Here is a 22,182-nt window from a genome sequence, read left to right on the forward strand (position 1 = left end):
GGTTGTGGTATTTCGGCGTTAAGATACATTTAACATTTTTCTGCGCTACTGTATTTCGGCGTTGTGGTACACAGCAATTTTTCTAGCTGTAGGCGTTTCGGTCAATTTGGCATTCGGCGTTATTGTACGTTCGGCGTTGTGGTATTTCGGCGTTGCGGTAACGACCCGAGTCTTTTCGCGCGACGGCGACTCGCGGAGATGGGGAGCGGTGACGAAGCTAACCTCTCCTCTCCTCCCCTCCCCAGCGCAGTGCTGTGTTTGTGAATGACGGTTTGGAGGGGAAGGGAGAGGGAGGTCTAATTGCTGTTTGTCTTGACGCCCGCACTCGGCCGTCGCGGCCAACTGCCCTCGCCATCTGCGCCTCCAGCCCGCCTCCGCCGACATCCCGTCCGTCCGTCCGTCCGTCCGTCCGTCCGTCCGTCCGTCCTCCGTCCGTCCGTCCCCCGTCCGTCCGTCCGTCCTCCGTCCGTCCGTCCTCCGTCCGTCCTCCGTCCGTCCGTCCCCCGTCCGTCCGTCCGTCCGTCCTCCGTCCGTCCGTCCTCCGTCCGTCCGTCCGTCCGAGCCTGCATCAGCCCGAGCCCCTGTCCTCACCCCAGCGTGAATCATGTCTGGAGACCTGAATAAATTCGCTATTGGCTCGCAGTTTAACTGGAGCTCTCTGGGCCAATGAGAGACTATCGACCAAAGAAGCGTCGAATCACAAGCTACCCAGTGGAGACGCCTCACAGTTTAGTACCCAATGAACACGCGTGTTTATTTGAGATGTGCAGAGGCTAAATGGAGGCTATCCTAGAGGTCATTGAATCCGCGAATTTTTCCGGTCCCTAGTGATTGGTAGAGACCAGAAAAAAATTCGCGATTTCAATGACCTGTAGGATATACTCCATGATCCTCTATTCACGCGGGAAAATTACACCTTCTCATTGGCTACTGACTCGTGTCACCTGTTAATGGGGACGCTAGTGATTCTATACTTCTTTTGTTGAAAGTTTATCATTGGCCGAGTGTCATTCAGATAAACTGTGGCCCAATCACTGATGCGGTAAACAGGCAAACGTATTTTGATTTTATCCTATCGCGAAATGAATCCGCGGATTTTTCCGGTCTCTAGCAATTTTTGAGGAGATAGTCAAACAGCAGTCGAGACACCACGAAGAGAGCGCAGACACGGGGACTTTTTTTTTGTCGGAGTGTTATAATAGTAATAATCGGAGGACGGGTACCAGGACCTGGAATGACACTTTGTGTGGTTTTTTTTTTTTTTTTGCGTTTTAGTGGGCGTAGTATGTTTAAGAAGGGGGTAATTATGCCATAATTTCTTGTACACTCCGTGCAATGAGCACACCGACGTCGCTCTCTCCGAAGAGTAGTGTAATAGAATAATACGTCGGTAGGCAGCGTTGTCAACCCAGGAAGTTTCTTTGGTCAACTTTGAACGACTACAGACAGGCAACTTCTGGACGGCGATTTTCTGTGATTCCAGTCATGTGTTAGTCCAGCAGAAACGGGGATGCACCACAAAGCCGAAATACCACATCGCCGAACGTACAATAACGCCGAAAACCATAACGCCGAAATGCCCAATTGACCACAACGCTGACAGCTAGAAAACTGCTGTGTACCACAACGCCGAAATACATAAACCCCAGAAAAATGTCATTGCAGGACTGCCACAAAGGTTAGGTTAGGTAAGGTTAGCACACAAATTCATTCAGTTGTTTTTCATTTTGCTCCTGTGTCACCCCCCCCCCCCCCTGAAATTTATTCGGCGTTGTAGTACACAGCAGTTTTCTAGCTGTCGGCGTTGCGGTCAATTTGGCATTCGGCGTTATGGTATTCGGCGTTATTGTACGTTCGGCGTTGTGGTAACGACCCACTTAGACAGGCAACTTCTGAACGGCGACTTTCTGTGGTTCCAGTCGTGTGTTAGTCCGGCAGAAACAAATGCGGCGGATGAAGGAGTGGAATTGGGGGGGGGGGGGGTGTTAACGCTGCGGGTCGGGGTCGCGGGCTGGGAGATGCACGGCAATGAGAGGGTCTGAGAGAGAGAGAGAGAGAGAGAGAGAGAGAGAGAGGCGGTGATGCTGGGCGCTGGACCGCGGCGAGTCGTCAGTGTCAGTTCGGCGCGCGTCTGGAACGGTCATGTCGGCCAGTGTGTCGTTGCTCTGCATGGCTCTGCTGCTCGCAGGTACGTCCCTCAAACAACCCCTTTCCCCCCTTCTCATCCCCTTCCCCCTCACTGCTTCCGTCGGGGTTTTGTCACCACTGCACCAACAGTCGGTCGGTTCATTATTCGACCGACGAACTTCCGAGCCGAAAACCGTTAAACACAGGTTGTGGTAATGTATAGAGACCGGAAAAATTCGCGATTTCAATGACCTGTAGGATAGACACCATTATCCTCTATGCACGCGGGAAAATTACGTCTGCTCATTGGCTACTGACTCGCGACACATGTTAACAGGGCCGCTCGTGATTCGATACTTCTTTTGTTGAAAGTTTTTTCATTGGCCGAGTGTCATTCAGATAAACTGTGGCACAACCACTGATGCATAAAGACCTGCTAAATACGCGGATTCATTTCGTGATATGTTACAATTCAAATAATTATACCTTAGCGCTGCTTCTGCCATTGGTCCACTGTTAATCTGGAGGACTGAGGGCCAATTAGAGACTCTCACTCATAGAAGTGTCGAATCACAGGCCACCCAGTCGAGACGACTCACAAGTCAGCAGCCAACGAACAGGTGGCATTTGCCCGAGTGTGTAGAGTGTATCAGAGTCTATCCTGGATGTCACTGAATCCGCGTATTTTGCAGATCTCTACTGATGCTGTAAAAAGGCAAACGTATTTTGATTCTAGCCTATCACGAAATGAATCCGCGAATTTTTCCGGTCTCTAGCTAATGCAACGTTCGCCGGTACTCCTAGCGTAGTCTTCTCGTCGTCTCATAGGTCTGAGCAGTGACAATGACGTCGCAAAGTCCCTTGAGTGCTTCCGGGTGTTTTCACGATGGAAATTTACTCTGCAAACACGAGTTTTAGCCATTCTGAAATGTTCTAAAAAATACTGTTAAAAAAATTAAAATATGAAACAGAACTTCTCATCCGCCTTCAGCGTATTCTTGAATGCTTTTTTTTTTTTTTTTTTTTTTTTTTTTTTTTTTCGTAAACCCATCGCCACTCGGATATCTCGAGCAGTTTTACAAATCGCGTGTTTTTTTTCCTGAAGCTCTGCGCACCGTATCTCTATGCTCGGGTGGACCCTGAAGATAGGACACTTCGAGTCCACTGCGCAATATGTATAATTTAACATAATTTCTAAAACTTCAGGATTTTTTTTTCGCTTTGGTAAAAACTAATTCTTTTGGAATAATTGTTGGTAGCAACACGTCCGAAAAATTGGTTAGAAAATAGTTGTGACACTCATAGTTAGAGACCTGAAAAATTCGCGTATTCATTTCGTGATAGGATAGAATCAAAATACGTTTGCCTTTTTACTGCATCAGTGATTGGGCCACAGTTTATCTGAATGACACTCGGCCAATGAAAAACTTTCAACAAAAGAAGTATCGAATCACGAGCGTCCCAGTTAACGTGTGTCGCGAGTCAGTAGCCAATGAGCAGACGTAATTTTTCCCGCGTGCATACAGGTCATTGATATCGCGAATTTTTCCGGTATCTACTCATAGTTATTTTAACGACCACAACACTTTACGAGAGCGACACGTTTTTTTATCGGTGGTTGCAGAACTTTACTGAAACAAATCATTATACTGACACTCAGTAATCTAACTTGAAAGAAAAAAAAAAACTTTTTTTTCTCAATATTTTGCAATAATTTTTTTTTCAGATCCAATTTCAAAGTCATATACCAGCTTCTGGAAACAGTAGATGACGTAAGTCGTAACACAATTGAACTTTTCTTTTTTTTCGTGGTGAACCTGCAGCTGAAGTTGGCCGGTTGAATTCCCACTCATGCTGTACAAGCAAACCAATATGGGACTGCAAAATTCACGTAAATTTTTATTGCCAGTTCAGACTCCACAAACGTTGCGCATAGTCAAGTTGTCATGCGCTCAGTGGTTTTTGCAACATTTCACCTTCTCTTCTGGTAGTACAAAATTCGCTCAGATATTTATTTTATAAATTTTTCATTGACTTATAATTCTTCAAAGGGTGTCAACCTGTGTTCTAACTAAAAGTGTCCACCAAGTGTACAACAATTTGCAATATAGACTGTCGCTAGATAATAATGCTAATTTTTGAGGACTGCAGAATTGAATTTAATGTGTTGCTGCATATTTTCTCAAAAGATTTATTATAAAAATAATTAATTTTCGTAAAAACATTTTTTCAGCTAATAATTAATAACTTAAACTTTTTGTTTGATAATTACGTCATGGTTATAAACACTTGTATTTCCCGGGGAAAACAGACTGTTTGTTAAACGCTGTGATATTTTTTTTTCTCACAATAGTTGTGTTATTATTGGCTTTGGTTGGCGAGAATTGCTGTTCGGAACTTTTTTGGGAGAATGAGGATGGGGCTACAGTACAACTGAAAGTCTACGATTCGTCATTACTAGAGTCCGGAAAAATTCGCGGATTCATTTCGCGATAAGCTAGAATCAAAATATGTTTGCCTTTTTACCGCATCAGTGATTGGGCCACAGTTTATCTGAATGACACTCGGCCAATGATAAACTTTCAACAAAAGAAGTATCCAATCACTAGTGTCACAATTAACAGGTGACACGAGTCAGTAGCCAATGAGCAGACGTAATTTTCCCGCGTGCATAGAGGATCATGGAGTATATCCTACAGGTAATTGAAATCGCGAATTTTCCGGTCTCTAGTCATTACTTGGTAGAGGCCGGAATGATTCGCGATCAATTAATCTTTGTCTCGGTCTTTTTGGCTTCCTACCTCACCGTCCGTTATTTTATAATTACCTTTTTTGAAACGGGAACCATAAACAGCAAACATAATTTCGATATTGGCTCACTTTTAATCTGGACAACTCTGGACCAGTAAGAAACCCTCAACCAAAGACGTACCGAATCACAAGGCAAACCAGTTGAGACGACTCACAAGTCAGCAGCCAACGAACTGGCGTTATTTTCCCGAGTGAACAGAGAACTGTGTAATCTATCCTGAAAATCATCCGAAAACACACATTTTTTCAGTCCCGTTAACTAGAAACCGGACTAGAAACCGGAAAAATTCGTGGATTCATTTCGTGATACGCTAGATTCCAAATAGGTTCGTCATTTTGCTGCTTCAGTGATTGAGCCACAGGGCCACATACGCTCAGATTATAACCGCTGAGTCCAGCAGAAGGCGGGGTTGGTAGTGTGTGCGTACGGAGATATAGTCTGTGCCACGTGCATTGTCTGATATTTGACCGTTTTCAAGAGTACAGTACCAATGGTACCAGCTGTTTCCTCATGTCACCTGCAAGCTGCAAATCAACTTATCAGTGTTGGTCTGTGAACACTGACAACCACACAGGTGTTTATAAAAACTGACAAATTTGCGGGTTCTCTTTCGTGATTTGCTAAAATTAAAATAATTATACCATGTTGATGCTTCTGCTATACGTACTTTTACTACTATTGGCATCAAATATCTGTATAAATAAAAATGTAAATGTTTGTTCGTTCAAAATCTTAAAGCTCAGAAAGTTCTTTACCGATTATTAGAGACAGGAAAAATTCGCGGATTCAATGACCTTTCAGATAGACTCCAATATCATTTACACACTCTGGCAAATGCCAACTGTTCATTTGCTGCTGACTTGTGAGTCGTCTCGACTGGGTGGCCTGTGATTCGACACTTCTATGAGTTAGGGTCTCTAATTGGCCTTCAGTCCTCCAAATTAATAGTGAACCAATAGCAGAAGCAGCACTAAAATATAGTTATTTGAATTTTAGCATAACACGAAATGAACCCGCGAATTTTTCAGGTCTCTACCGATTATTGTGGACAGTTAACAGGTTACACGAGTCAGTAGCCAATGAGCAGATGTTATTTTCCCGCATGCATAGAGGATCATGGAGTATATCCTACAGGTCACTGAAATCGCGAATTTTTCCGGTCTCTAGATATAGAGATATGTACGTAGAGATAAATGTCTGTAAATATATATAGAGATATAGAGATACATAGAGAGTTCAATAGATAGAGAATTGCAGAAAGAGATAGAGGGATATGTATATGTGTATTTACTTCAAATCAATTTTTTTTTTTTAAACTGAGGAATTGCAACGCATTTCGGGCGTTAGTTAGTTGACTAATACAAATAATCTTGAGAACTCTTGGCCAATGAGAGACCCTCGCTCAAAGAAGTACCGAATCACAAGGGACACAGTTGAGACGCCTCACAAGTCAGCAGCCAATGAGCAGGCGACTTTTGCCCGAGTATGCAGAGGATCGTGGAGTCTATGAGCAAATTTAATTTTCCCGCGTTCATGGAGGATCATGGAGTATATCCTACAGGTCACTGAAATCGCGAATTTTTCCGGTCTCTACTAATGCATCTCGGCTGTACGTCGGACAGTCGCGTGTGCCGGGAAGACGAGGGGGGGGGGGGTGATCCTTCCCTCGCAGAGGCACGCGGCCGCCCCTATGCCTCGCCGTCTGGAGCGTGTTCATGGATGGGGGGGGGGGGACATTGTCCCCCATTTGGTACCGGCAATTGGCCCCACAATGCCGGCACCCCCACCCTATCCACCAACATGACACCGCCTCAACCAGCTGACAATGCGTCCCACAGGCTATAACCGTCCTCTTCATTACCTCAACCAAAGGGCTTAACTGAGGGCCAGGAGTCTCGGACGAGCTCCGACCTCGCAGCCCCATTCACCAACATTAACTTATACGTACACACACCGACAGCATGTCTGGAGAGAAGGAAAAAAACCTTACCTTTTTCACGTTTTTGAACGGGTAGAATAAACAAGTTAGAAACTAGGGCAAGTTAAGAAAATTCGGGCAGCTATCCTCGTGCGGGCATTTGAGAGAGTACGTAGGGGCATGCACCTTTAGCGAAAAGATCTCGAGACCAGCTGAAAGTTAAAACACTGTAGCATCGTCTGTGTTTCGTGATTGGTAGAGACCTGAAAAATTCGCGAATTCATTTTGCGATAGGCTGGAATCAAAATACGTGTGCCTTTTTACTGCATCAGTGATTGGGCCACAGTTTTTCTGAATGACACTCGGCCAACGATAAACCTTCAAGAAAATAAGTACCGAATCACAAGCATCACAGTTAACAAGTGTCACGAGTCAGTGGCCAATGAGCAAATGTACTTTAACCAAGTGCGTACAGGATCATGGAGTCTATCCTATAGGTGAGTGAAATCGCTATTTTTTCCGGTCTCTAGTTATCGGGTGTGAGTTTCTATCAGGTACATGTTCAGTGTTACAAGACCAATCACAGTAATTCACTGTGGAAGCAAACGCGTGCTGAGTGGCTCGTTGAAATAAGGCAACGACTTTACTCGCAGACGGCCGCCAATCACAAGGAAGAAACCGCTGCTGCGGGTATACCTTGTTGCAGTCTAGTAGGCGTTCAGATATTTTTTTTCGCGAAAAATGCCTGCCCCTAGCGAGTAGCGAGCCTAGTAGCTGAGGGAGATCACGTGTGGATAGTAGTTCGTCCACTTCCCACTAAATGTCTCAGCCCCGTACTCAACCTGCGTCCTGAAAAGTAGCTGAAAACACGATTTTTTAATTATCACGTTCGGTATATATTTTTTAAGAATTTTGAAGAAGAAAAAAAATTCCAAGTTAAAGTTGGTGTCCAAGTTTCGCATTACTAGAGACCTGCAAAATTCGCGGTTTCGATGGCCTTCAGGATAGACTGCACATACCCCTGTACACTCGGGCAAATAACGCAAGTTCATTGGGCTGCCGACTTGTAAGTCGTCTCAGCTGGTTTGTCTGTGATTCGATCCTTGTTTGGTTGAAGGTTTATAACTGGTTGAGATTCATCCAGATGAACAGTAAGCCAATAGCAAAATTATCTAAGAGGTATATGTGTTTGAATTCTAGCCTATCACCGAATGAATCCGCGAATTTTGCGGGTCTCTACGGCATTACACAATACCTAAGTGTATTTGCAACATGTAAACATATGAATTCGCTCATTACCGAGGGTAGATGTTACACATCTCTGGAGAAAACTGAAAGACTTGCTCACTATTTATTTTTATCTGCGTATTCGCCTCACAACATCGCAAACTTGACAAACATGAAGGCGGCGTCTTCATTATTTTAATATATGGTAAACTTATCGTAAGGAGGTAACCTACGCTATTTATAAATAACATCTATATTCCTTCTATGTAGGTATGCAATAAATAATTGACAAGAGTATCAAATCTGTATGGGAAAACCAGGGATTATTTCTTTAGCATGTGGAGTAGCAGCTCTGATACTTTTTGAGCTTTGTTAAAATTTAATTTAGCTAAAAATCTAAACGATAAGAAATCAGTATGTTTTATCTTTTGTCATTTTAATTCAACGCACTTTCCACATAAAATTCATTTATATTTTACAAAATATTTTCAACCACCGAATGAGGTTATTTGCAGCAAGCACATCGGTCACTATAACTTCGTCGTATTTTCAACTATGTATTTACACTATTCAACAGGTTGAAAAAGTGATAAAAAATTAAAATATAAATAGTGCGTGTTCCCGGGCGAACAATAGCACGGTGAATTTTTTCTTTAATTATCACATCATGTAATTATAAAGTTAGCATCAATCATGAAATTGTTATTGATTGTGATACAATAAACAAATTAGAACATGTATATGGTACAAAGTAATATTGGTAGAGACCGTAAAAATTCGCGGATTCATTTCACGACAGCCTGAAATTCAAATAGTTATACCTCAGTGCTGCCTCTGCTATTGGCGCACAACTCACGTGGACGACTCTGGGCCAATGAGAAACACTCAACCGAAGCTGTGTCGAATCACAGGCCGCTACGTTGGGACACCTTCACAAGACAGCAGCCAATGAGAGGGTGACATTTGACAGAGTGTACGTAGAACTATAAAGTTCAACCTAGAGGTAATTGAACCTGCGAATTTTTCCGGTCCCTAAATATTGGTAGAAGTGGGTGTTGGTAGAAATGAAGCTCACCTCATATCGGTTTCAATTGGTTGTTTAAAAAAAGGGGGTTGTCTGTAAAGTCGGTTTAAGGACGATAATATTATGCGATAACGTCATAAGAAAACATTGATGAAAAATTGCATACTTTTTTAAATTTTGAAATATTATTAACAGTTTTTGTAAATTTAATTTAAATAATTTGTTTTTAAATATAATCACGAACAATTAGTTAAAAAAAACCGCCTTCAACCTGTTTGATATTATGGAAGATTTTCTCGCACGGTGGTTGGCCGGTTCTTGCACGCTCGGCTCAGGCGGAACGTGACAATGAGTCATGCTTTTTCGTGCGTACAGCCGGCGTTCATCGATTTATAAGAAGTTATCACGTCAAAAAATTTGGTTTTATTTGTTATACGTTGCGTTTCCGTGCCGTTTTGTGGAAGCAGCAGACGCGATAGGGAAATGTTCTTTATTTTTTCGTGCCGTTGTGGCACTGGCGTAGCTGTGTTCATAAAGTTGGGGGGGGGGGGGAAATAATGATTTTGATGTCATGTAAACCCATTCCCCTCTTAATAAGACGGGGGGTCCGGGGGTCCTCCACAGGAAAATTTTGATTTTAAAAGTGCAAAATAGCGCTTTTTAAGCAGTTTTTGTATCTGACCATTGGATACATCGATGTTAAAATTATTATTGTTTACTTAAGATAAAATTTGATGAGTGAAGAAATTACAAATAAAGTTGGGCAGAATAATATTGTAAAATAAAAATATCACGGTCTAGAAAGTTGGGGGGGACAGTCCCCTCCACCCAAAAAGTTCAGGGGGACACGTCCCCCCTGTCCCCCCTGTCCCCCCCGGTTTCTTCGCCCCTGCGTTGTGGAAGCGGCAGACGCGACAGGGAAATGTTGTGGGACGGGGCGCGGCGAGGAGGTTGACACGACTGGCGGGTGTTGCAGGGACAGCCGGCGGCCAGCAGCAGCCCAAGTTCCGCAGTGTGCCCACCACGGTGAAGACCTCCAGGGGAGACACCGTCATGCTGCCCTGCTACGTCGAGAACCTAGGTGCGACCAGGAGCGCCTCTCGACCTCCGTCCTTCCTTCATCCGTCCTTCATCCGTCCGTCCGTCTCCCGCCCATCCGTACCCGCCCGTCCGTCATCCTTCCGTCCGTCGTGTTTGTCCATCCGTTACCCGTCCATCTTCTGTTCGTCAACCGCTCGTCTTCCGTCCATCCGTCATCCGTCCGTTCGTCATCCGTCCATCTGTCATCCGTCCGTTCGTCATCCGTCCGTCGTTCCATCCGTCCATCATCCGTCCGTCTGTTATCCGTCCGTCCGTTTCCCGTCCATCAGTACCCGCCCGTCCGTCATCCTTCCGTCCGTCGTGTTTGTCCATCCGTTACCCGTCCGTCTTCTGTCCGTCAACCGCTCGTCTTTCGTCCATCCGTCATCCGTCCGTCCGTCATCCGTCCGTCCAGCAGCCAATCGAAGAGCCCCGAAAAATTTTCGTCCGTCTGCCCGTCCAAAAGTTTTTGGCAAACTCATACTTTTGACGGACGGACGGATGGATTATATCTTATGTTTTTAGCAGTCGGTTATTACTAGAATAGAGACACTATGAGGTGTTTGTATTAAGCTGGGAGCACAATTAAAAAAAAAAATTGGTTGTCTGTAAAGTCGGTTTACGGACGATAGTTTAACGTGACAACGTCATAACAAAACATTGATGGAATGATTGCATAGTTTTATGAATAAAATTGAATCATTTTTATTGAATTATCACTATTTTGTACGGATACAAAGGAGTGAAATGAAATATAAAAATTTAATTGATAAATTTACTTTTATTTAAACTCATTAATTCAAATATGTTTATTACTTTAACGAAGAGATTATTTTAACTATAACTTTTCTACATGTTTGCTATTTAACTTCTTCCAATCTGTGTTATTCTGTTAAGGATAGGACGATGATAGGAAAAGTAGGAAACGAATGGGAGTGTTTCAAGTTTAATGTGCTTCGAAAACGTCAAATCGATGGTTGTTCCAATCGAGTGGAAGAGAGATATATGCGGCGCAAGCGTACAAAGAGCGTAACGGGACAAGGTGTAACGGGACAAGGCGTAACGGGACAAGGCGTAACGGGACAAAGAGTCATTCTTTTTCGTGCGTGCAGCCGGCGTTCATCGATTTATTAGACGTCACGTCAAAAACAGGAACAGTAGTTCATGCGCACGCCATGTTTCCCAACCCACTGACTCACAACAGCGCGTAGGACGGTCGGTGCATGGGATACAGGTCGGGCGAGATATATTTTGTTTCTGTTATGGACGCATGGATCAACAAGCAACGAGAGTCGAGTGAGAAGACATTCTGGCGGGACTAGACAACTGTTTATTTTTATCAATCATATTGACGCAATAAATTGTCTAGGTATTACAACGCTCAGGTGAAATTCCTGCTTTAAAAATTAATTAATGCTAATACTTATAAGTTATTAACAAAAATTTGTAAATAAAACAAATGTGCCGTGGTTAAAATGGTTAACTAATATTTTTATGTAACATTTATTTATTTATATGTATTGAAAAACTGTGCTCCAAATTGCTGGTCAGATGACACGTGATAATTGTTTGGTAGTTAATATAGTTACTTGCTAACACTGCCAACAGTTGTCGGATGCATTGCGAAATTACATTGGTGAATTCAACTTAAGATTTCAATTAATTGTGAACCGACTTCGCAGAAGTCGTGTGCTTATGCTATGCTACGCTCTAGCTTATGTTTTTTTTTTTTTAAATTGTGAACATCTGAGTTAGGCCGTTCAGGTGTTTTGTGTGGTAACAACGTGGCTCTTAAAACTCAATCACGACTCTGAATTTTTTTCCGAGGATACCCTTAATACAGTACGTACCGAAACACGACATAAATAGTCAACAACATCGAAATAAGTCTCTGAGAGAGAAAAAAACACTGACTGTTGGCAGCACTTACGTGGGAAAATATTTTGACTGATGGATGACGTCATGTTGTAAATAGCTTGGCTAGCTGCGTGGCGTTGATGGTTGGAAAAAAAATTGGTTGTCTGTAAAGTCGGTTTACGGACGATAGTTTAACGTGACAACGTCATAACAAAACATTGATGAAATGAATGCATACTTTGTGAATAAAATTGAATCATTTTATCTTAATAATGTAAGAATAAAAACTTGAAATTATACTAGTAATTAGATTTTTTAAATGCAAGAATAATTAACCTTTATTGCCGAAATTTTTGTTGTAATAAGCAATGAAAACCACATTAACTTTTCACTTCACTTTATAAACAGTCGAGTGTAAGAGAGATAGATGCGGCGCAAGCGTACAATGAGCGTAACGGGACACAGCGTAACGGAACAAAGTGCGTAACGGGACACAGCGTAACGGAACAATGTGAGTAACGGGACCTTTTTTCGTGCGTGCAGCCGGCGTTCATCGATTTATTAGCCGTTGTCACGTCAAAAAAAATGAAGGACGGACGGATGACGGACAGAGTAGACGGGCTATTTTCGCCTTTATGGCTTGGTCTCACGCACCGTGTTGTTTATTAATTTTTGCTTCATTACTATTATCTAAGGGGTATTTTATTAAATTTAAAAATACGATGCATTGGGTGAATTTATTTTACGTCATATATTCTGGAAATAGGTACGGGTTCTAAAATATGTCGGATGGAATCAACCGATCGAAATCGTGCCCAGTGGAAATGGAAATGGCGTCCGTTTCCGTCAAAACGATTCTTTAAAGGGGCGGAGAACACGTGGGCCATTAAAGAGGTTATAAAGGTGAAGTAATTAAAATAAAGTTTATATGACTGTCGTATGCTAAATAATTTAATGTGTTGAACGCAAACAATGTTTCTCTTGATTTTAAAATGACACATTTTTGAAATCGAGTTGAATACGAGTTACATTTATAGAGATTTTAAAAGTTGATGAATGCCAAAAAATCATGACAGGTTCAACATTTATATCCAGCTCTGTGTTGCATGATTGAAATTTCAAGATAAGATTAAACTTGAAAAATTTGAAATGGCTTAGTACAATAGTAAATTTTGATAGTGTGACATGATTCAGAACGTTTTGAAGGTTATCTGTTCAACTTGATTTGGTGGATACAATTGGATGTCATTGTTCTTCCAATATTGCCCGTCCAAATCTATAAGTGGCGACGGTTCATAATAGACAGCAACTCAACTGACTATTATCAGCATTACCTGGATAATGGAGGTAAGAAGTAAGGGAGTTGGTGTGTACAATCTTTGTCATGTTAATAAGTTAAGGCAAAATGAGAACATCCCCTCCACCTCTTTCCTATTTGCATAACACTTCCGGAAATATAGCAATGCTGCTTTGCAGAATGATCAGAAATCATGTACGGAAGTAAAAAATAACAAACGAAATTCCCATTTTTATATTTTATTTTTATTTTCGTGGTGCTCCTCTCCCCAATAATGATTAAAGTAGAGAGTTGCAACAGGATTTTATCAAATGAAATGAATTGGCTAAGTTTTTAAGAAAACGATAATGCCAAATTTATACACAAGGAGTGAAAAGCATGCAATATTAAAGTCTCGACTACTTGTAACATAAAGTATCACCTATCTCTTAAGAAACTTTTTTTAAGCAATGTACTCGCCAGTTTGGGTATATACCACACTAGGCTTAAGTAAAAATTTTCTGAAAAAAACCTACAGGCTGCAAATGTCTTGAAAACTCAGGAAAAAAACCCACAGGAACTGCATTTCCTTTAATCTGACTTGCTTCATACTTCTCACAATCACATCAGGTTAAAAATGAACAGAACACAATCTGCTAGCTGATGCTTTTCCAGTTTTCCCTCTGAACCGCTCGTATCCAATGTTTATTTAAAAATTAACCCGAAAGAAACCCGTAAAACTATTTAATCTAGGTGAAACACACATGAACCGAATCACGAATAGTTAAAAAGTAGAGTCAATTCCCGGCTCAGATTCGTCACAACCGCTAGCAATTATGTAGGTTTTAAATAGAATTAAAACTTATTTAAACGTTAAAAATGGAAAAGGTAAACTAAACCACATAACTGGGCTGTTTTACGCATTTGAATAACAATAAAATACATTCAGTCACAATACATTATTTACTGCTCAAATAAGATACATGTTTTGGGTATAATCTAGGACGTGGCACATTCTTCACGTATCCACCGTTAGGGCGCCACCTCCCTTCTCCTTGCCAACATTTACTTTCGAACATTTAATGACTTTTAGGTTTGTTATGTTGCTCGTAAATTCCGCACGGTTCGCTGATTACCAAAGAAAATAAGAGCGTCCGTTATTGCATTGAGTTGCGACTCTATCTTCCTTGCTCTGTGGTTGGAGACGGTTCAGTACAGAGATTATGGAAATATACTGATGGAGCGTAATGTCAGATTCTTGACAAGGAGGGGGAGAGGGGTTAAGCCAAAATCAGAGTTCTAAGCGTACCAATATGGCGGCCGTTTTGTTTACAAACGTATCAGCTGTACCTGTATTGGAGGTTACATTGGAGAAAATGTTAGCTCGTAGCGTTACATTTGTATTAAGAAGATTAGTTTTGGACTTCTAATACATATATATATATATATATAAACTCGGGCGATGGAGCGCCTGATATTATATTCATGCCCTTCCCCCTCTGCCATCCGTCATAGAGAAGAAGAAGAAGAAGAAGAAGAAGAAGAAGAAAACCTTCCCTTGTCTTGGTACTGGTAAAGCTCTCTTTTGATTGGCGCGGACACACACATACACACACACATATATTAACCAGTAATATTTTGCTCTAATTTCGTTCCGAACAGCTTAACTGCAGTCGTTAATAAAATCAGACTAGAACAACTGAAACGTCCGCCATATTGGAGTGTGGAAAATCAGACATAAAAAATGGGAACACGGCTCCATCTGTATCCTCCCGTAATCCCTGGCTGAGAGTGTAAAACTGCAGCACAAAGGGACGAGAAGCCTAAGATGTCCAAGTCCATAGTGTTTCAAAGTGTTTTAATGTAGCTAACCTAACCGACCACTTTTAATATTTGAATTCATTTTTCCTGCGCAAAAATAAAACAAATCCCGAAGTTGGCCGAAGGTGAATTGTTCGGGCGTGTTCGGGCAGGGACAGAACTTGATGTGCATCTTAGGACTCCCACAAAGGGGGAAAGCCTACAACTCACGTGGTTTCGGTTCCCTACCACGTTCGTGCAACTTCGGATCTCTCTCAAAAAATTTAAATTAAAAAAAATCGAAAGGTTAGGTCAGGTTAGGTCAGTCACAACATGTTTTTTTTTTCATTGGAAACTTCTGATTTAGCGGCTGAAGTGGCGTTAGTACCAAAACGCAAAAACTTCGGGGAAATCTTCGGAAATTCTTGCAGGGAACCGAAACTACGTGAGTTGTGTAGGCTTCCCCTCCAACAAAGGGACGGCGGAGTGGGAGGTAGTTCGCGTGTCGGCCGCAGGCGGCAGCACGGTGCGCTGGTGGCGCGGCCAGCGGCTGCTGTTCGACTCGGGCAACCGCAGCGCCGGGAGGGCTCCCGCGCGGCTGAAGGTGCTGGGCAACTACACGCTGCAGGTGTCGCACCTGGGGCCCGACGACACGGGGGAGTACCGCTGCCAGGTGCTGCGCCCCGGGAGCTGGGGCCCGCTGCAGCAGGTGCACGCCATCGAGGTGCTGTGTGAGTGCCCCTGTCTCTTACCTTACCCAGTACCACCAGGCACGACGAGGCTTCGCTACCGCCAGATACACACCTCGTTCGTCTATTACCTCGTTTAGGGTAAAATTTCAATCTGGATTGAACCTGGAGTGGATTGAACTCGGAGTGAATGTGTAACGAACATAGACTGACGAAATGTTTTTATGGTAAATATCACAATCCAGATTGAAATGTAAACAAGATCGAAGTTGGAGTCAACATGGACTGAAAATGTTGTGGTTTTTTCCGTCCAGCAATCTTAAAATATGTTTTTCAATCATTACGTCCAACAATAAATCTACTTCCATCTCTGTCCACACATTCCTCTGCTCTTTTTTTTTTTTTTTGCCATTTTCACAAATTATGCCTGAAATGCAACGAGACCAATAACAAACAATGCAATATGGCGGCGGCATGCTCGTGCGTGTTGTCTTTTCACTCCAGTCCGTGATTAAAGTAAAATCTCAATCCGGATTCTTCAGTCCAGTCCACCTCAACAAGTGAAGTGGATTATCTCACTTAACTCCAACTTCAGTCCACAACAAAGTGTTTTAAGTGAAATTTCAATCTAGATTCCTCACTCCACTCCAGGTTAAATCCGGATTGAAATTTTACCCTAAACGAGGTATATACGTCGCATGTTACGGATGTGAATGACTGCACAGTAAAGGTGTGTCTACGATTGAAAATTAAGAATTAAGACTTAAGACTTAGTCGCGTACTTACCATATGACTCCACGTAAACTAGTGGAATGGTTTCTGATTGTCGTGTGTGAATTTTTACGGGGTCGTGTGCGAACCACATGATGACTTAAGACTTGACAGAAATGGTTAAATTTTTTTTTTTTTTTTCGTTAGGACTCGAGGGAAGCGACCAATCACAACAAACCGGAACCTTTCAAACCGGAAGTTTATGTCTTATTATTGGACCGAGCGAGGCAGTATTTTGGGTTAGAATTCGCATTTTTGTCATTTGTAATCATCATCCATTTCGAAAAAATAGATATCACATTTGTCAATAACCTATTTCAAACCTGCTTCGCCGTTTCGAACAATGGCCGACCATGTGTTTTGTGCTGTGATTGGTTAGAATTAACTACTTCTACGACGACTGTCAATCATAAACTGGAAAATGTAGTTTTGACTTAATCGTGTGCTCGATGTTAAGTTATAATTCTTAAGGAAATCATTCGTAAACCCAGCTTAAAACACCGTCAGACGTCCATATAACATAATGTATTTTATTTATTTGTGCATTAATTTCAACACTAGTCCATTGCAGTCATCTATGGCGCGTATCAAAATAAATGAGATGGCAGTTTACGGGTGAATGGCGACGATTTTATACGTTCGTCGTTTACCGTGCCGGGCAGAAATATTGCTACGAACTATGCCTTTGGTCCCGTCGCTCTAATGAAGTAATATTATTTAAAAACAAAATACAAGCTATTAGACGTAGGGACACATCATTGGACCAAAAAACTGTTGAAACCAAGATTGTGGCTTTAAGTTTCCATCTGTACCCCTTAACACAACACATACCAAGAAGATTAAAAGTGATTTTATTACATTATACTGTGATAGGATGACAGTATCGCTAAGATGTCTAAAACTAGTCATCAGTTAGTGCAAAATTTTATAAACCAAAAAGATTTGAACTAACGTTTACAGTAAAATAGTAATACACCCATATCTTTGAAAGGTAACGATTTTCAGAATATTTTACAATTACTTTGTAAGATTAACAAATATATACATTATTTGTATACACGTGTCTGTTGTAAATTTTAAGCATGTTTGACATTTACAAGATTTCTAAAAAAAAAAAAAAAAAAAAAAAAAAAAACATCTGTTGGTTATCCCAAACTGGAATACGTTAGGTTTTTTTTGTTGCTAAATTCAACCTAGAAAAAATGGGTGTACTGTTTGGTACACCCTGGAAAATATGTGAGTATAATGCTGATTACAGGAACAAACCGAAATCTGTAGGTTTGCGAGGGTTTAGCGTTTGGGGTTTAACGACGTAAGTCATGCATGTCACTAGGGCGGTCCAGGCTCATATGCACGAAATAAGCGAAAAAAAGTATACTATTGAAAAAGTTCCCATTGAAACCTAGGATTGGGGTTATTATTACATTTATAATCCCGGTACCACAGTTAAGATAGTCCCCAGAGGGGGGCTTCGTCCCCCACCTGACATCTACGGGCCCCAAAGCTGGTTGTTTCGCCGCAGCAGATACCACCCACGCACTGGTTATTCCACCCTGGAATACATATCATTTCACTAGTGTTTAGTCCACCTTGGGAAATATATGAGTATACTGCTGGTCATCCCACCGCAGCAAAAACCACCATCATGCATGTTATTCCACCATGGAAACCATTGGATTTTCCCCTTAGCCATATATGAGTAAACTGCTGGTTACAGCAGCAAATACCATCACGCTGCTTATTCCACCCTGGAATACAATGATATACCCTACTGTGCTACTGTTGACCCTGGGAAATCTGCGAGTATGCTGCTTGTTATACCGCCGCAGCAAATACCGCCATCACGCCGGTTATTCCACCCTGAAATAAATTGCATTTCACTAGCATTATGTTCACCCAGGGGAATATGCGAGCTAACAGCTATTAAGTCTACCACAGCAAATACCACCAACACCCTGGGGGATATGAGAGCAAGCTGTTGGTTATTCCACCCTGGGTCTGGGGACTGTGTGAGCACGCCACTGGTTATTCCACCCCGGGGCTGCGGGCCGTGTGAGCACGCCACTGGTTATTCCACCCCGGGGGCCGGGGGCTGCGTGAGCACGCCGCTGGTTATTCCACCCCGGGGCTGCGGACAGTGTGAGCACGCCGCTGGTTATTCCACCCTGGGGCCGGGGGCAGTGTGAGCACGCCGCTGGTTATTCCACCCTGGGGATGGGGGCTGTGTGAGCACGCCGCTGGTTATTCCAACCCGGAGGCCGGGGGCTGCGTGAGCACGCCGCTGGTTATTCCACCCCGGGGCTGCGGGCAGTGTGAGAACGCCGCTGGTTATTCCACCCTGGGGCCGGGGGCAGTGTGAGCACGCCACTGGTTATTCCACCCTGGGGATGGGGGCTGTGTGAGCACGCCGCTGGTTATTCCACCCCGGGGGCCGGGGGCTGCGTGAGCACGCCGCTGGTTATTCCACCCCGGGGGCCGGGGGCTGCGTGAGCACGCCGCTGGTTGTTCCACCCCGGGGCCGGGGGGCTGCGTGAGCACGCCGCTGGTTGTTCCACCCCGGGGCCGGGGGGCTATGTGAGCACGCCGCTGGTTATTCCACCCCGGGGCCGGGAGGCTGCGTGAGCACGCCGCTGGTTGTTCCACCCCGGGGCCGGGGGGCTGCGTGAGCACGCCGCTGGTTGTTCCACCTTGGGGCAGGGGGCTATGTGAGCACGCCGCTGGTTGTTCCACCCCGGGGCCGGGGGGCTGCGTGAGCACGCCGCTGGTTGTTCCACCCCGGGGCCGGGAGGCTATGTGAGCACGCCGCTGGTTATTCCACCCCGGGGGCCGGGGGCCGTGTGAGCACGCCACTGGTTATTCCACCCCGGGGGCCGGGGGCAGTGTGAGCACGCCGCTGGTTATTCCACCCTGGGGATGGGGGCTGTGTGAGCACGCCGCTGGTTATTCCACCCCGGGGGTCGGGGGCTGCGTGAGCACGCCGCTGGTTATTCCACCCCGGGGCCGGGAGCCGTGTGAGCACGCCACTGGTTATTCCACCCCGGGGGCCGGGGGCAGTGTGAGCACGCCGCTGGTTATTCCACCCCGGGGCTGGGGGCTGCGTGAGCACGCCCCTGGTTATTCCACCCTGGGGCCGGGGGCTGCGTGAGCACGCCGCTGGTTATTCCACCCTGGGGATGGGGGCTGTGTGAGCACGCCGCTGGTTATTCCACCCCGGGGGCCGGGGGCTGCGTGAGCACGCTGCTGGTTATTCCACCCCGGGGGCCGGGGGCTGTGTGAGCACGCCGCTGGTTGTTCCGCCCAGGGGCCGGGGTCTATGCGAGCACGCTGCTGGTTATTCCACCTTGGGGCAGGGGGCTTAGTGAGCACGCCGCTGGTTGTTCCGCCCAGGGGCCGGGGGCTATGTGAGCACGCCGCTGGTTATTCCACCCCGGGGCCGGGGGCTGTGTGAGCACGCCGCTGGTTGTTCCGCCCAGGGGCCGGGGGCTATGTGAGCACGCGCTGGTTATTCCACCCTGGGGCTGCGGGCCGTGTGAGCACGCCACTGTTTATTCCATCCCGGGGGCCGGGGGCTGCGTGAGCACGCCGCTGGTTGTTCCACCCCGGGGCCTGGGGGCTATGTGAGCACGCCGCTGGTTATTCCACCCTGGGGATGGGGGCTGTGTGAGCACGCCGCTGGTTATTCCACCCTGGGGCTACGGGCCGTGTGAGCACGCCACTGTTTATTCCATCCCGGGGCCGGGGGCTGTGTGAGCACGCCGCTGGTTATTCCACCCCGGGGCCGGGGGCTGTGTGAGCACGCCGCTGGTTGTTCCGCCCAGGGGCCGGGGTCTATGTGAGCACGCTGCTGGTTATTCCACCTTGGGGCAGGGGGCTATGTGAGCACGCCGCTGGTTGTTCCGCCCAGGGGCCGGGGTCTATGTGAGCACGCTGCTGGTTATTCCACCTTGGGGCAGGGGGCTATGTGAGCACGCCGCTGGTTGTTCCGCCCAGGGGCCGGGGGCTATGTGAGCACGCCGCTGGTTATTCCACCCCGGGGCCGGGGGCTGCGTGAGCACGCTGCTGGTTATTCCACCCCGGGGGCCGGGGGCTGTGTGAGCACGCCGCTGGTTGTTCCGCCCAGGGGCCGGGGTCTATGTGAGCACACTGCTGGTTATTCCACCTTGGGGCATTATGCTATGTGAGCACGCCGCTGGTTGTTCCGCCCAGGGGCCGGGGGCTATGTGAGCACGCCGCTGGTTATTCCACCCCGGGGCCGGGGGCTGTGTGAGCACGCCGCTGGTTGTTCCGCCCAGGGGCCGGGGGCTATGTGAGCACGCGCTGGTTATTCCACCCTGGGGCTGCGGGCCGTGTGAGCACGCCACTGTTTATTCCATCCCGGGGGCCGGGGGCTGCGTGAGCACGCCGCTGGTTGTTCCACCCCGGGGCCGGGGGGCTATGTGAGCACGCCGCTGGTTATTCCACCCCGGGGCCGGGGGGCTATGTCAGTACGCCGCTGATCGCGGGTGTGTGTGTGTGATGTGTGTGCCGGCAGACCCGCCGTCGGTGCGGCGCTACCCGGAGGACGGCGAGCTGGTGGTGCAGTACGGCGACCTGGTGGACATGCGCTGCGACGCCCGCGGCGTGCCCCAGCCCATCATCACGTGGCTCACCAAGGTGACCGTTCCCTCTACTTCTACTAGGGACAACTCACGGCTATATATCTAACACGTTTCTCGAGATAATACTGAGTGTTTCTCACGAATATTGGCGCAGGATTTTATATTTTAATAGATATTTCATTTAAACAATTAAAGAATAGGAATTGTAATAGGTAGGGGCATGTATATTTCGCGAAAAGATTTCGAGACTAGATGAAAGTTAAAACACTGTAGCATCACCTGTGTTTCGTGATTGGGAGAGTTTCTCCCAGGTACATTTTATAGTTACAACACCAATCACAGTGATTCAGTGCGGAAGCAAACACGTCCTGAGTGGCTCGGTCAAACAAGGCAACGACTTCTCTCGCAGACGGCCGCCTATCACAAGGAAGAAACACAGGTGCGAGTATACCTTGTTGCAGTCTAATAAGTGTTAAGATCTTTTCGCGAAAAATGCCTGCTCCTAGTAATAGGTTAGTGGGACCTTATTTCGTTTTATTATGCTTATTAATGTGCGCAGTTACTACTGGGAAGGTATTCACGGCACGGTTTACAAATGACTTTTTAACTATTGGAGGTACTGGGACAACACAAAGCATAAATGTCCGGGTAAGAATATGAAACCAGTATTATTGCTGCGAACACTATTTTGTAATGATAAAGTTGTTTTCATTGGAAATTCACAATTATCTGTAATTTTACATAGTTATTTATGTTCAATTTACTATATATATATATATATATATATATATATATATATATATGGCGGTTATCTCATGGGTTCATTCCATTCCAGAAATTACGCGCATTCATTTAGTCGCGCAAGCTAGAATGCAAATCTTCACACTCTCGCACTGTGTTCGCGATTGGACCGCAGTTATTTGGACACGCCCCTCTACGACCGTGAGCCAACGATGTCCATCTAGGAGAGAAGTAAGCGAATCAGGCAGTGCCAATAAACAAG

At 45.2% G+C, this 22,182-nt stretch overlaps 1 protein-coding gene across 1 annotated transcript in view; it reads left to right on the top strand.

Moving 5' to 3' along the window:
• The first annotated feature begins 2,114 nt into the window (after positions 1 to 2,114).
• Positions 2,115 to 22,182, top strand: part of LOC134539126 (limbic system-associated membrane protein-like) — a 48,433-nt gene continuing 28,365 nt past the window's right edge. The window contains exons 1-4 of the mRNA XM_063380874.1: positions 2,115 to 2,188; positions 10,085 to 10,189; positions 15,637 to 15,852; positions 21,113 to 21,234. Of these exons, the coding sequence (XP_063236944.1) occupies positions 2,143 to 2,188; positions 10,085 to 10,189; positions 15,637 to 15,852; positions 21,113 to 21,234 (489 nt within the window). The 5' untranslated portion in view covers positions 2,115 to 2,142. The remainder of the gene's footprint in view (positions 2,189 to 10,084; positions 10,190 to 15,636; positions 15,853 to 21,112; positions 21,235 to 22,182) is intronic.

This window comes from Bacillus rossius, chromosome 14 (assembly GCF_032445375.1).
Source record: "Bacillus rossius redtenbacheri isolate Brsri chromosome 14, Brsri_v3, whole genome shotgun sequence".
NCBI lineage: Eukaryota > Metazoa > Arthropoda > Insecta > Phasmatodea > Bacillidae > Bacillus > Bacillus rossius.